This window comes from Hippoglossus stenolepis, chromosome 14 (genome assembly GCF_022539355.2).
Source record: "Hippoglossus stenolepis isolate QCI-W04-F060 chromosome 14, HSTE1.2, whole genome shotgun sequence".
Lineage (NCBI taxonomy): Eukaryota > Metazoa > Chordata > Actinopteri > Pleuronectiformes > Pleuronectidae > Hippoglossus > Hippoglossus stenolepis.
In genome coordinates, this window is record NC_061496.1 from 7,247,885 (window position 1) to 7,262,593 (window position 14,709).

Below are 14,709 nucleotides of genomic sequence, written 5' to 3' on the forward strand. Positions count from 1 at the left end.
CAGACATCCCATTCCCCGGCCGTGCTTTCCTGCTCTTCCTGGTTCGGCGTTCCCAGGTCTGATGGGATATGTAGTCCGGTCAGCTTGTTCGGGGTCTACCCCTGGGTCTCCTCCCAGAAGGCATCCTGGAGGATCCTGTTAAGATGCCTGAACCAACTCAACTGTCCCTCCTCAAAGTGAAGGGGCAGCGGCAGCTTGTAGTCGCGATCTCGCTACTGTGTTTGTACCTATATTAATTTATGTTTGATTAATCAATTAAGAATTCAATTAATAACCAATCAAGAAAGAATCTACAAGTTTGGCTCTTAGATAATTCATTTATTTCATTTACACTGAGATTCTGTGTCGTACAGTGTAACGAGGCACAAACACATACACATATTTGCCTTGGTGCCTTTTTTCTTAAACAACGGAAGTGTTTTGAGGGTTAAAAGAAACATAACTTTGTGTCTAAAAAATTCAGAGATTTGAAGACTAATCTACAATTTCAATCCTCGTACTTTCTTGCCCGTTATAAACTGCTTCATGAACGATGATCCCGTTACCAAAACGATGAAGCTGGGACTTCCTGCCTTCACAAAAAACCTGTAAACAGAACGGATCAGACCGTGAAAACAACATTGAGAGTGTGAAGGAAGTTTCCTGATACAAGCGAACACCACACACACAGCAAACTGTAAAGTCTGCTAATCTTTAGGTTACTGCAAAGACAAAGGCCCCAAAGTTACAGAGGTGAATAAGTAGAGTCCCTTTAAATAAAGGCTACAGCCACATTACTACGTTTTCTTTGGAAACACATCAACCATGTGACGGATACGCCTGACACCCCCCACCCCACCCCACTCAGGTGTCACTCAAACTACAAACACACATCGTCTCAGTGGATTTACCTTTTATGCTGCAACACTGTTAACAGTGGCGTCTCTGGGTTTACTTGGTAAAGTGTCTCCTTCTCTTCATCTTCAAAGTACAGCTAGAAAGTGAAGAGAATTAGAATGAACATTGATTATTTCATTTAATTTATTGACATAACAGCCCCCTCTTTTGGTCATTGGACTATTTATTGCTGTTCATTACTTGTAAATATAAGAAAACAGTAGATGAACTATTAATCTCCATGGTGAAAAAAGGTGGAATATGGAGAAACAAAGCAGTCCTGTTATTGTTGACAAGAAAAAGAGAAACATTTAAGAAACAAAACAATATTATTGCCACTGTATCTTTAATTATTCATTATGATGGTTTGAAATATTGCTGTTATTTCTAGTGCTGAAAAGAAACGGGAACAAGGAAAGAACTGAATTGTATGTTACGTGCAGCGACACTGCTCTGTGATGCCAGAAATACAAACCTGCAGATTTTGCGGGAGGTATTTTCTGTCCACATCCCAGGGGGGGAGTTCTTCTCCAAACATGACGGTCAAGTGATCAACGATACTGTTGAAAGGTCAAAGCAAATAAAAACAATTCAGTACATTTTGCCATCTGCGCCATGGAGGTTATGTTTATCTCAGCAAGATTATTCAAAAACTACCCAAACCGATTTTCATGACATTTTGTTGAGGGGTGGGACGTGAGGGGGGAGAGAACCATTACAATGTGGAGCAGGTCTGGATAAACGGGCCGATCCAGGATTTATACTTTCAAACTGGGCGAGATAGAGAGTTAGCCTTGGCAGAGGGCTGCGTTCCCTCCTTGTCTTTTCAATGCAATTCAATAAAGTATCAATATAAGTATCCCTGACTGATCTGATCCATTTATTATAAAAAATCTAGACACTAAAAACATTGCAGAATGAAAATATATTTTACCAGCTGGGCCCAATAAATTCAGGTAGAACTTGTTTCATATGATCAGCACAGAAATATCAAAATACAGTCGGGACGAGGACAAAAACAGAAGGAGAGGATCTTTTACCAGCTGCTCTCGCAGAAAGCCGAGATGAAGTCGGTCTGCTGGTGTTCAGGATACAGGAAGAGGACGGGCCAGTGCAGGGAGCCCTGCTCGTCCTGGAACACGTGATGGCCCGTGGCCTCCTGGGAGCTGAGGCCGTCAAGACTCAGCTGTGACATCACTGCAGGGGAGCCTTGATCCTCACGCTCATCTTTGGGACCGCACCGCTTCGCAGACTGGAGAAGCTTGATGCCGCGATCCTGCAGAAAGCACAAAAATATGCAACCGACTCTTATATCTAGATCTGGCACCAAAAACGTTATTTGAGGCAGAAGAAGTCTCAACTTTGACTGATTGTTTCAGGTGTAATAAATTATCCAATGTTCCACAAGACGCTTCATTATCGATCAGAAGTGAACCTTATTCATTTATCTTAAATAGTCACATTAAATAAATACACATTTTCAAATAGTTCTGGTTCTCAAAACGTAATTACTCTGATGAGAGGCTGAGGTAGGAGTGAAAGGATGAATGGAGATCAGGTTTCTAGTTAACATACCTTTATAGCTGCCAGAAGAGCTTGTTTCTCGCCATGCAACTTCTTCTCTTTCACCTTGGCCTTCCTGGCATCTCTCTCTACTGCCCTCTAGTGAAGCACATGAACAAGGCTTTGTGTGAGACGGAGATCAGAGTCAGAATAAATAAAACAGCCTCCCCTCCGAACTCCGCAGTGACTGTACCCTGTGTTTATCTGCGGCAGCTCTCAGCTCCTGAAGTTTCTTGTCGGTGGGATGAACTTTCAGCCCCTCGTCGCACCACTGGACGGCCTCTGAAAAGTTGCGCAGCTCTACGCAACACTGGGCTCCTGCGTAAACACATGCAGATATTACGTTCCAACAGTTTGTTATGATCAACATATCCTCGCCCTCCCCCTTCCAAACATGAAAGAGAACCCGTGGAAACCTTCAGTCGTCATAAAAACTCAAAAAGTGTTTAGTTGAGCTGATTTCGAGAAATTAAACTTTCCTTTGGGCCACGCGCCAAACTTGTGTACATGTGTGACACACCTCTGATCAAGGCTTTCAGATGGTCTGGTGAGATCTTCTTTGCAGCTGCAGCATCGTTCAGGGCAGAGCGCATGTTACCTGCAAGAAATGAAAAGACAATAAGATGCATAACAAACCCATGTCCCTGATGCTAGAGATAAAAACAGCTGTGACTGTAAGTGTATGGTGAATAAATAATAAACCCCCACCCAGATAAAAGTGTGCTGCAGCACGGTTGGTGTGAAGAACCGTGCTGAGCTCCTGGTCCCCACACTTCTTCTGCAGACCGGCTGTATACGCCAGTATGGCCTTCTTATAGTTCTTCTCCTTGAAGAACTCGTTTCCCTCGTTTTTCAGAGATTGCGCTTGTTCTGGGGAGAAATGAACTCGGCCATTAGAGAGTTTTCGGTGAACACGACTGAAGCAGGTTGTTTCGTACGCTGCAGGAGCTTAAAGCTACGGAGGAGCATTAGAGACAGATTTATTAAAAGAAGGACAAAGTGAAACTGGACCAAAGGAATCAAGAATAAGGTGAAAATGTCCAAAACAATAATAGACACCATGTGTTACGTTTTGTTTGTATGAAAACTGCTGTATAAACACAAACACATTGATTGATTGACATTTTTAAAATAGTATATTTCAACTTTATCCCTGACATTTAAACTCTATTCAAGAGAAACCTCCTCTGATTTGATTCCACTCTATTCTCTTCATTTGAGGGTTAAGGGAAGAGGATGTCACACCCTGTTAAAGCCCTATGAGACAAACTGTGATTTGTGAATATGGGCTATACAAATAAAATTTGATTGATTGATTGATTGATTGATTCTTCTAGCAAAGGGAAGTGTTCCTCCCGTGTGTATCCCTGCAGATCTTCCGCTCACCCTCTGGAGACCTGTCCTCGCTGTGGATGATGGACTGGATACTGGCCAGTTCCGGGTAATTCTGTGGGTCGATCTCATCGGGCACTGATTTCATGAACATGGGAATTTTGTCAAACTCCTGGAGGAGACAGACACCGAGATGAACACACACACATGTAGCCTCGTAGCTAACAACGACACGGACATGCTAACTGGGAGTGTTACCTCTTCCCAGTTGTCTTTGCTGAAGGCGTTTTTATATTCCATGGTCTTGAATTTCTCCATGAACTCGTCCATGTCGTCGTCGCTTTCACATTGTTTAGCTGAAGACGCCATTTTTCCCGTCAACGTCTGTTTTTCTAAATACAGGTTTGTTTGGTTCTTTACGGTTTTTAAATGAACCGTGACGTGATGTCTCTGCCTCTCACCCACCGTGTGTAATGGTTCTATCGTGTAACTGGTGAGAGCCGCTTGTTTACACATGGGTTCTACTGGTGCTACACACACGACCGTCCGTGAGGAAACTATGTGACTAAAACATCGGTTCCACTTCCTCCTCGACGAAAGTTGAAAATACAAAATAATAATTTAATTTGTTTGTTTATTTGATGTTGACATTTCTCATTAATCAACAGGCAAAATACTTAAATGAGTCAGGGTCAGTTATATAATAATAATAAAACGAGCTGTATTCATATAGCACCTTTAGGAACACAGATATGTTTATAAGTTAAAAGATTAAGAGTTAAAAATGTAATAAATAAAGTAAATTACCCTTTTCACATTTATTTCATTTGATAAGAACAGTGTTCATTGATCAACACACAAAACTCTCTAAATAAGCCCGAGTTCGCTATAGAAGCTCATTTGTATCTGTTTTCTGTTGTATTTGTAATCTGTTGTCATATATAATTACCCAACAGAAAATAATGTGATAGATATTTTTACCATTAAAAATTCTGCTTATCAGTGTTGATGAATACTATAAGAATGTATAGATCATAGACATTGGTGTACAGGTACAGTAGTAAATGAGATTGCGAACACGCCGGATCTCAGACATTAGTAAACTACTTGTACTGTAGCAGTTAATTATTACTTTTTTGTTTTCTATTATTTACATAATGTAGTTTTATGCACGTTAGAAATTTTCAGATTTGAATTCTTCTTCCACCAATGACAATCCTCCTACTTTTGAAGATGAACTGTTGGAATGAACATTCTGACGTGATTGCACTTTACTACACGACTATTAAATTTAACTAAATTCAAAAGCGAAGACTTGTACTTCATCTCCTTATTTGACGACTACGTGTTGATATTTTTCACATTCATTGGTTCATGAAAATGTGACGTGTTGTTACCATTTCCCTTGTGATGAGGTATTTACTGCTTTATTGCAACTTTTACTTACTGTCAATAAAGGACCTGAGAGCTTCTTCCATTAATGGAAATATGTAGTTTTATTTTGTGCATTTCATTGTCTTTCCTGACATGGTTGTATTTACAGCATTGATTTGTACAATTGCTACATTTGTATATCATATTATATTAAAACACATAGCAAATTATCATAATTTCTGTCCACATCTTGTGTTTTTATTGGCAAAAGAACATGAAAAGCCAAGAAGGAAAGCAAAACTCAGACTTTCTTAAATCATGGTAACCAGATGCAGATTCATATCATATCATTACAAAGCTTATATTGTGACATTGACTTATTTGCCAATCAGCAATGTCAATAAGTATTATAGGTTTTAAACTTTGTGAAATCACCCTCCAGTCCAACACATACAATGTACCTTTTCTTTTTCCCCCTCCAGCTCATTGGTAGAAATACACACAATAAAAACATTTATTTCCACGTGATTCATACAGTTTCCACTCTTCCCAGTAGATCTAACAGACCGTCTTTACTGAGAAAAATCATCTCACCTGTCTGTTGACAGATCACCTCAAACCTGGGAGTGTCCTCTAATGCGCCCTGCCCGACTACAATAACATATGGGTAGCCCAGTCTGTTGGCGTCCTTCAGCCTCTTTCCAATAGTCATTTGTGTACGGTCATCAAGAACCACTTCACCTCTCAAATGTGGCAAAGCCTCTCCCAAAGCGTGAACCAGTTCATTAGCTAAGAGAGCCACCTCGTCCACTTTACTGCCTTTCTTTGGAGGTAGAACACAGACCTGGTAAGGGGCGAGGAGCCCTGGCCAGCGGATCCCCTCCTCTGTTGACATCACCTCAATGGCTGCAGCAAGAATACGGGTTACTCCAAGACCAAAGCAGCCCATTTCAGCGACACTGGGCTTGTTCTGGGCGTTGCTGAAGGTGGCATTGAATAATTGAGAGTATTTTTTCCCCAGGTAAAAGGTGTGGCCGACCTCTATACCCTTCGACTCTACCAGAGTGCCAGTTTTACACTGTGGGCAGTCAGTTCCGTCTGATGACAGGGTCTCCACATTAGCAGAGAAGGAGCAGTTCCCACAGACTAGAAGCCGGTCCTCGCCGATGTCTGCCGGCAGCTGGAACTCATGGGAGAGTTTACCGCCGATATTTCCTGTGTCCGCCTGCACCTGAACACAACGCAGGCCCAGCCGGGAAAAGAGCCGGGTGTATGCTTGGCACACAGACTCGTAGGTCTGGTACGCAGCTTCTTCACTCACATCGAATGAGTACATGTCCTTCATGTAGAACTCCCTCCCTCGAAGAAGACCAAACTTTGGCTTCGGCTCATCCCTGAATTTGCGGGTAATCTGTTATATACAAAAAAAACAATCCAGATGTTTAAGTACAGCCTACTGACACAAACACTGGAGATAATAATAGGATGAAAGCTCACCTGGTAAAGGAGCAAAGGGAGCTGTCTGTAGGAGAGAGTTGCTTGGTGAGCAACCAGAGTCGTCACCGCCTCCTCATGCGTGGGACCCAAGCAGTAGTCGCCTCCATGACGATCTTTCAGACGGAACAGCTCCTTTCCCATCAAGTCCCAGCGCTCACTGGTTTTCCAGAGATCAGCCGAGCATAGACTGGGCATGTCCATCTTCTGTCCACCGATCCCCTGCATCTCTTGGTCAATCACTCTCACCTGTTCAACAAAGACAGAAGGTTTCACATTATATACAACCAAAATGGAAATATATACACAATCCCTGAATCCCCCAAAAACATTTTCCTGCAACACAAAGCTATTTTTTAGATATTGTTTTAATTTGTTCTTTATGTTTTCTAATGAATTATAGTAGGAACCTAATTCCTTAGGCCACTAAAAATTCTGATAAATTAATATGAGGATGCAAATGACTCTTTACTGTTCACAACTTGGAGACAAATTGTTACAAAACGGCCTTACGCAGACAATTGCTTTGTTTTAAAGGGTCAACAGTTTGGGAAACCCTACTCTTATTTATAGTAATGGATATTGTGAGGTCTTAAATATAAATTAGGTATCATATATTAATGATTTATTTCGATTTTTTTGCTAGAGTAGCTGCTGGTCTTTCAATTCATCTTATTTTATACTTTCCATTAGGATTAATAAAGTTCTATCTTACACATCTTATTTTAACTGAGCAACAATTAAAGACATTATTATCAAGTTCTAATAAAAGATGGGAATATGTCAAAATCTGATTCACAAAAGTAACAGTATAGAATAGAAATTATACCAGAAGAGAAAAGATATAATGATTCATAATTCGATTAATTTGTGTATTTTCTCTTTTTCACCACTCTCGTCTTGCGGGGTCTCGTATTCATGTCAGAAGCTCTTTCATGAACCATCTTTGTCAACATGGAACCTCAAGATGACCCAGGGTAGTTTTCTATATTCCCTTCATTCCTCTAACGAAATGTACACGTTGTCTCACCAGCTTCTCCATGGAGCGAACAGTGGCAGGGAGGTAGTAGTAACACCCTGGGTTGGACGCGTGGATGAGCCCCGCCTGCTGCATGAGCCTCTGGCTCTTACAAGTCATGTCTCTTGGCAGCCGGCTGTCCTGCCCCACATCGCGCAGGTTTGATGGCTGGTAGAGGCGTGACACCAGGAGTGGGGGTCTGGTGTGTCCGTACCGAGCGGAGGCAGGAGTGGTGTTGTGTTCAGCACAGTCTGAGTGATTCCTCCTCGGAAGGATTAAGGTCCTGCGGAGGCGTTGGAACACCCTTGGGCACAACTGGTGCAAGGCAGGCTCCATGACAGGTCCAACTGTGCTGCAGAGATGAGGTGAGACAAGAGGTCACCAGGAAGAAGCTCAGAGGGCACAACGCTCACATACCAAGACTAACACACTGACTGTTAGAGAAAGTGACAAAGAAATGACTGGATCTGCCTCTTTAACCAGATCTACTCCCAAACCTAATGGGTTCTTCCTTGGATCAGGCCTCACTCCTCTAAAAAGCTGAATGTATTTACTTATAATGGAGTATTTTCTTATTAGGGTGTAACTTTACCCAAAGTGAAGGTTCTGACATCATCTTTACAACTGAGACAAAAATATATATATTATCTAAACAAACATATATATTATGTAAGTGATGACTTGACTTGACTTGAATTTAGTCTCTGTATATAACTGAAGTCAAGGTCAATACAAGTTCCTCTCAGGCAGCATGTGGTTTGTTTAGCTAGCTTAGCTTAGCTTAGCTTCCTCAGTTAGCACACAACAAATCATGGAGACTCACCTCACGGCCGATAACTCGCGTCTGTTGTTCTCAGAATGTTATAGAATATAATGAAGGTAAACGAGTTAAAAGTGTCATTTAAAGAAAGTGATAAACATGGAGGGTCCCTGCTCCATGTTGGACTGTCTCCTTCCACACGCTCGGATACTGGTCGCTTCAAGCTCACAGCGCCACCTGCAGGAGCGGAGGAGCGGAGCAGTTTTTACCATAACTGTTCAAATATGAGATTAAATTTTACTCTGTTTATTTGCATTTACTGAAAACTACAAATTAAGTTCGTTAGTTTTTTAAGAAATACAGAAACCTTGATGATTCTCAGGGAGGTTCTGTGTTGATGAGGAGCATCTGGATTCCCTCTGGTCAGGTGGGTTTAGAGAGAAGAACCAGGATAAAGCAACTCTAATGAGAGACAATGATGTCTTCAACCTTTTATTTTAAGAATAAACGCAGCTCGTTCTTTGGATTAGATTCTTGAGATTATGCTGTAATGTTGGGGAGAATTTTTTATTATTTTTAGAATAAAGATGTTTGACAGTTTTACTTTTATAGATTTTCAACAGGAGGATGGTTTTTCTATAGCAAAGTGACGCTCACATGAATATAAGAAGAAATTAAGTGTTGCTTTATTTATCTACTCATATTAGTATGTGTATGTGTGTGTTTCTGCTGTTATTCCATTCAGCGAGAACATACTTCTACAATTTCTTCAGCAGGTGGCGCTATAGAGTCATAAAGGCATTTTCCATGTCCTCTCCCAGGTAAGATTTATTGGCAAATTCAAGCTTTAAAGAATGTAACAGCTACCAACCTTCTAATACTCTAAAAAATATATTTCTATCTTTAATTATTTCAAATGTTGAGAAAATAAAGGAAAAATATTGATTTTTTTGTAATCATATTTTTGTATTCAAACTTGTAGACATGTTAATATTCGACTCGATGACGATAAATCCTTACTTGTGATTTGTGCAGACACTGCACCTCCCACAATGCAACATGTGCGTTGAGGCCTAGAAACGCATCATTAAAGCAGAGAGAATGTTCTCGAGAGGCGTTTTGATCGAAGTTGATCGTTTCCATTTAAGTCCAAATCAGTCGTATAAGGTCATCTACTGTCAATTCTGGGTTGAAAACAGGATGCATTTATTGTGAAAAGGAAAAGGCCGACGCAGTGGAGAGGAAAAAGGATGAAGGTTCAGTTCAATGGCCTGAAAACACATTTAATGAGCCATTTTGTGTTGGTATCACGCCCCCTCACATGTACTCACATCCCTGTCACATAAAACTTCTACAAAATGTTACACAACCACATTTGCTCCAATAATGACAGAAAAAGGAAGATAATACGTACTTTTCAGTTACTGCATCTATCTATAAGATATTTGAAATTACTGATTGACCCTAAAGTATTCAGATCCTTAACTGAAGTAAATGTACCAATACTACAAGGTGAAAATACTCCATTACAAGTAAAATCCCTCAGCTGCAGGTAAAATCCTTGATACTCTCATTTGGTAGAATTGATGAGTTTTTATTGAACGCACTGTCACTATCATACATAACCTTTGCCTTATCTTGACATTATACTGTACTGCAGCCTGCGTTAGTGCACTTTTGGAGCTTTATAGCATTTTATGCCGCAATTTAAGCCTTTATTCCCTCAGTCAGTCAATGACATGCAGACACCTGATGGTCAGCTCACATGGCAAACACAGCTGAGTGTCCCTGTGTCTCTCAGGTGGACGCTGTGGAGGACAGCATGCAGGTCTGCAGGTTTTCAGACTGAAGACCCACACACTCACATGTTTCTGAGCCAATTAGGTTAGTCTTATCCATTTATATTTGGCGACTGACTGTCTCCACGAGATACAAACAATCTCATTGGGACAGATTTGATCTGCAAATGTTATAGGATTATGCGTTTTATTATATGAAGATTGTAAATGTACAGTGTACACAGATACAAAAACTGATAAAAACATTGGGGTCTCAGACATTTGGACCACACTGTATGTCCATTACCTGCAGGTTTGCTCTCAGAGGTGGGGGGGGGACACTGGTGGCAGAAAGACGCTCAGATCTTCTACCCAGGTAAGGGACGGATGGATTGAATTCACTAATCCTATAACTTGCAGTAGAAGTCAACACCAATTCACACATGATTGTCAATAAATAAGAGAGAACCATATATACAGGACAAAAACCAATACACATAAAGACAGAGCCATCGTTTTGAAAGTGTCATGAAATATCAAAACATTGTTAAAATGTTTCTTCAATATCCAGGTAACCTACGAAAAACTACTTGTTATAAAAACGACTTGTTATAAAAAGCCAAGTATCTATAATAGTGTGTTACTTGCCACACAGGGTCTCCCACCACAATCTACAGCCTCTCTAAAAAGAAATGCTTTCTGAAAAAAAATATGAAGAAGATTTAAAAGAAGAATATAGTTTTCAGCCAAGATTCAGACCCCTGCCTGAAGACTGCAAGCTGCGCAGAGGTAAACAGAAAATTAAAGGATTAGAGCTACAGCCTGAGGCCCGGTCCTTTTAGACAAGTCTTCACGATATTCAGCAGCAATAAAGAGTCCAGAGATCAACAAGCAAACATATCAGTGCAAACCTCTTCAGAGTGAGCCCTCTTTCCAAAACCGTACACGGTATAAAAAGAACCAGAGATCCAGACCTGCAGGTGCAACTGGAGCAGATATTATATATATATGATATGATAATATAATAATCAGAGTCCAAGTGAACGTTTGTACCAAATTTTGCAGAAACGTCCTCTCAGCCCTCTATTCTAGGGAGTTAAAAGGCCCAAATAGTGTTGAGTCTTCTCACTTTGCATACGTCAAGGTGCTGGACCTGGAAAATAAAGTTGTGCATCGCTTCCAACAAACATGATATATTCTGTTACTGTTCAGTACATTTCCCTAACCACTTAAATGTGACCCTATAAAACACTTAAGGTTTGGTCTGTCTGCTTAACTGTTTTAGTTCTTATCAGAAATCTTTATTTTCCACCGCCATACAAGGGCAGGGATCTCCACAGGGATCTCCACCGTTAATGATTGAGCTGAGATGTTGAGTATCGCATCAGCAGCATCATAACGACCCGCGTTATGGACTGTCAACATTGACTCTCTACCTCTCACAGGGCCTTGAGCCGCTGTAAAGCTGAAGACGAGCGGGGCCATCAGAGCGTCGTAAACGGGCCGAACACCTGCCTGACTGGGGGTGGGGGTCACGGTGTGTCACTTCATTAGTCGTGCAGTGCAGCGAGGGCCACCGCAATCAGGGCCTTTAAGTCACGTAATCCCGTGGGAGGATGAAGAGGATGCTCCTCGTAATGTCCACTGTCAGATGAAGGTTGTAAAAAGGTCTGATGGCTTTCACTCTCTCAGAGACGGCTGGAAATGGTGATGGAGGGGAGGACCGGAAACACAAAATGACAACAGTGTGTGTGTGTGTGTGTGTGTGTGGGATGGGCCAAGGGCCAGCTACAGGAGGAGAGGGGGGGATGCTCAGCATTGATGGACTGCAAGGTGGATGCTATATAATGCAAGACAGAAGCAAGCCCTGGATCAATGACCGGCTGCTGCTCTCAGAAGACGTGAAACCAAAGAGACAGAACAAAAGCAACCCAGGACCCAAACAGCTGCAGCGGCTCCTGAGCATCCTGAAGAGACAAGTCACTGAGGCATCCAGGATGAAGGCTCTGGTGATTCTGCCCCTGCTCCTGTGTGCGGTGGTGTGCACCGTCCAGGTGAGAGCGGAGGTGAAGGCGGTGAAGCTGTGTGGTCGAGAGTTCCTGAGAGCCGTGGTCTACACCTGCGGAGGCTCCCGCTGGAGGAGACTCCTCACCGAGTCAGACGTGGACGGTGAGACCACTTCTTTTTATATTCTAGAGTCCAATGTCTTATGCTTTGGTTCAGATTTTGCATGTGTCTCCAGAAAAATGAACCATGCAGAATAACACATAGACACTCTGAGTCTATTTATCCTAAATGTTATAAATGCCACAGGGTTAGTGATTCTACTATATTCTCTATTTACTTGGTACAATTTGTTTTCTACTTTCATCTCAGATCTCAAAGGGAATAAAATGTCACTCAATGTACCTGTTTGCCTTTTGGTTTCCTGAAGCAGCTGTAGATTAGTTGAAAATCATCTTATTTCACTGTCTGACAGGGTCACACATATATTCTGTATCAGCTTCTTCCAGTTCTTCTTTTCACTCATATTAGGAGCGAGACTTAAGTGATGTATTCCTTAAAACTTTGAGAGCTCCACTTTATATGAAAACACAGTTGTGTAGTTTTTGAAAATTGTTTGACCACATCCACGCATGTAGGAAACGACTGCAGCTTGTCCAGTAAACTAAATTTGGTGAAAACTGTTCAAAGTAAATCCTGCAGTTTGCATCCATCTCTTCTGGAATCATATATTCTTTACTCTTAATTGTTAGTTAATAAAATCTGACTGAAGCTGTTCTTTATTTCTGTTTGATTTTACTTTCCATCTCTCTTTCTCATGAGCAGCTGTCAGAATCAAGAGGAGAAGAGGGAAGTTAGTGAGCGGCAGCTTCTCACTGCTCCCTCTGTGTTTTCACTCATTTCTTTTATTGAGGCGTCTCTGCATTTAACGTGGACTTCCCTTCCTCACATGCATCGTATGCCACAGTGTATACTTGTCATTAGGAGACAGGTGCTGTCAGGGCTCATTATGCCAGAGGCCACATATCATGATTAAATGCTGGAGCGGCATCTTCCCTGGAACCTCACAAGCAAACCCAGTTAGCAGATCAGTCGTGCTGATTAGAAAGAAGTAATGTGACACTGCAGAAGACAAATAGCAGAGAGTTAATCAGCACGGCCATTTGGAGTTTCCTTATTTAATGAGAACACGGATATAAATGAGAAAAGACTGATCTGAGAGCATCTGTCCATTCATTACACTGCCGGGGGGGGGGAAGTTATGAATAACTTCATATTCTAATGAATGACCTTTAATTATACGCCCACTTCTTCCACAAATACAAGATTGCATCTGATGACAGTGACATTAAAGGTGGCAAGAGAGGAATATTCTGTGAAGAGGTTCCTTGTGTTTTGTGGTTGCAGCTCTGCCGACAGGGGAACAGAGCAGCCTGGAGACCCTGAGCAGCAGCAGCAGCTCCTCGGCCGCTGCGCTGACCAGACGAGACATGAATAACATACTGACCACCGTGTGCTGCCAGATGGGCTGCAGGAAGAGTGACCTGACCTTCCTCTGCTGAGGGCGACTCCCTCTCCTCTGCTTCACTCACTCTCCAACTGACCAAAGTGACTGTTTTCATCTCGCCTGCCAAATCTGAATCGATTTAAAACCAATCTGATCGCCGTCTTGTTCGTAAAAAGTAACGCTCGCATCCACATTTGCTGCTTTTCAAATTGCTTTGGATATTTTTTGTGGGTTTTGATTGATTAGTTTGACCTGTGTAGACTGTAGATGTGACTCGAGGATCTGGAAAACATGTTTCTGAAAACATATGCATAGAGTGAAATTAAGAAAAAGAACATAGTTGGAGTAAATGCACTCAGGGCTGATATTACTGATTCTAAACTGCAGGAGTTTATCACCTCCCACTCAGATTCTCCAGGCTCCTGTGCTGTTTGTAGTGAGTAACCAGCAGGTTTGTAAAAATGTCCTTACGGCTTTAATGTATTTTTTGGCAAACTCGAGCTATTTTTTGTCAAATAAAACTTCTGGCACGGAGATTACATTCTGTGAGGTGTGACTTCTTTCTACAGACACTGGACCATGGCTCGTTACTATTTTAGCAAATAGTAGCAATAATATTAAAATAAATGAATCCATCAAAATGATTGTGGTTACCAACCTGAACGATGGAACTGACCCATCATTATAATCAGGCCGGTCAGACACATTTCTCTGTTTTCTGATGAAACCTTGAGTGTTTTCTCACTTGAGACCAAATGAGTCATAAGGAACACGACACTTCATGTGATTTTTGGTGCACGTGCAGAACTGAACTGACTCTGGACGTCAGGATTTACAACTTAAGTAGTTAATACAACACATGAAAGCTACTAAGGATTTGAATATATCTATATATAGATATTTTCATACACAACCATCTGAAGAACCCCAGAAATGCTCTTATGACCCCGTGGTTGAGAATCACTGTGGAATTTTCCTTATGTTCAATGTCTGTGTACAATTT

At 41.5% G+C, this 14,709-nt stretch overlaps 3 protein-coding genes across 4 annotated transcripts; 1 reads left to right on the forward strand and 2 right to left on the reverse strand.

Annotated features, from left to right (window-relative positions):
- Positions 1–303: 303 nt before the first annotated feature.
- Positions 304–4,329, reverse strand: ttc4 (tetratricopeptide repeat domain 4). Its single transcript, XM_035177316.2, has 10 exons — positions 4,030–4,329; positions 3,826–3,943; positions 3,148–3,309; positions 2,960–3,037; positions 2,633–2,757; positions 2,452–2,538; positions 1,917–2,152; positions 1,352–1,436; positions 891–973; positions 304–585 (listed from the first exon to the last, which is right to left on the reverse strand). Exons 1-10 carry the CDS (start codon positions 4,285–4,287, stop codon positions 480–482), a joined length of 1,338 nt encoding a protein of 445 aa, XP_035033207.2. The 5' UTR covers positions 4,288–4,329; the 3' UTR covers positions 304–479.
- A 1,052-nt stretch (positions 4,330–5,381) lies between these two features.
- pars2 (prolyl-tRNA synthetase 2, mitochondrial) lies at positions 5,382–8,655 on the reverse strand. Of its 2 annotated transcripts, none has more exons than XM_035177393.2 (4): positions 8,481–8,655; positions 7,670–8,004; positions 6,643–6,888; positions 5,382–6,556 (listed from the first exon to the last, which is right to left on the reverse strand). In XM_035177393.2, exons 2-4 carry the CDS (start codon positions 7,991–7,993, stop codon positions 5,675–5,677), a joined length of 1,452 nt encoding a protein of 483 aa, XP_035033284.1. In that variant the 5' UTR covers positions 7,994–8,004; positions 8,481–8,655; the 3' UTR covers positions 5,382–5,674. The 2 variants fall into 2 exon arrangements, with proteins under 2 accessions (XP_035033284.1, XP_035033283.1); XM_035177392.2 differs by having other exon boundaries at positions 7,670–8,009.
- insl5a (insulin-like 5a) lies at positions 7,907–14,171 on the forward strand. The gene is made up of 3 exons (XM_035177394.2): positions 7,907–8,022; positions 11,641–12,364; positions 13,607–14,171. The coding sequence occupies exons 2-3, from the start codon at positions 11,869–11,871 to the stop codon at positions 13,759–13,761; spliced, it is 651 nt and encodes a 216-aa protein (XP_035033285.2). The 5' UTR covers positions 7,907–8,022; positions 11,641–11,868; the 3' UTR covers positions 13,762–14,171.
- Positions 14,172–14,709: the final 538 nt, after the last annotated feature.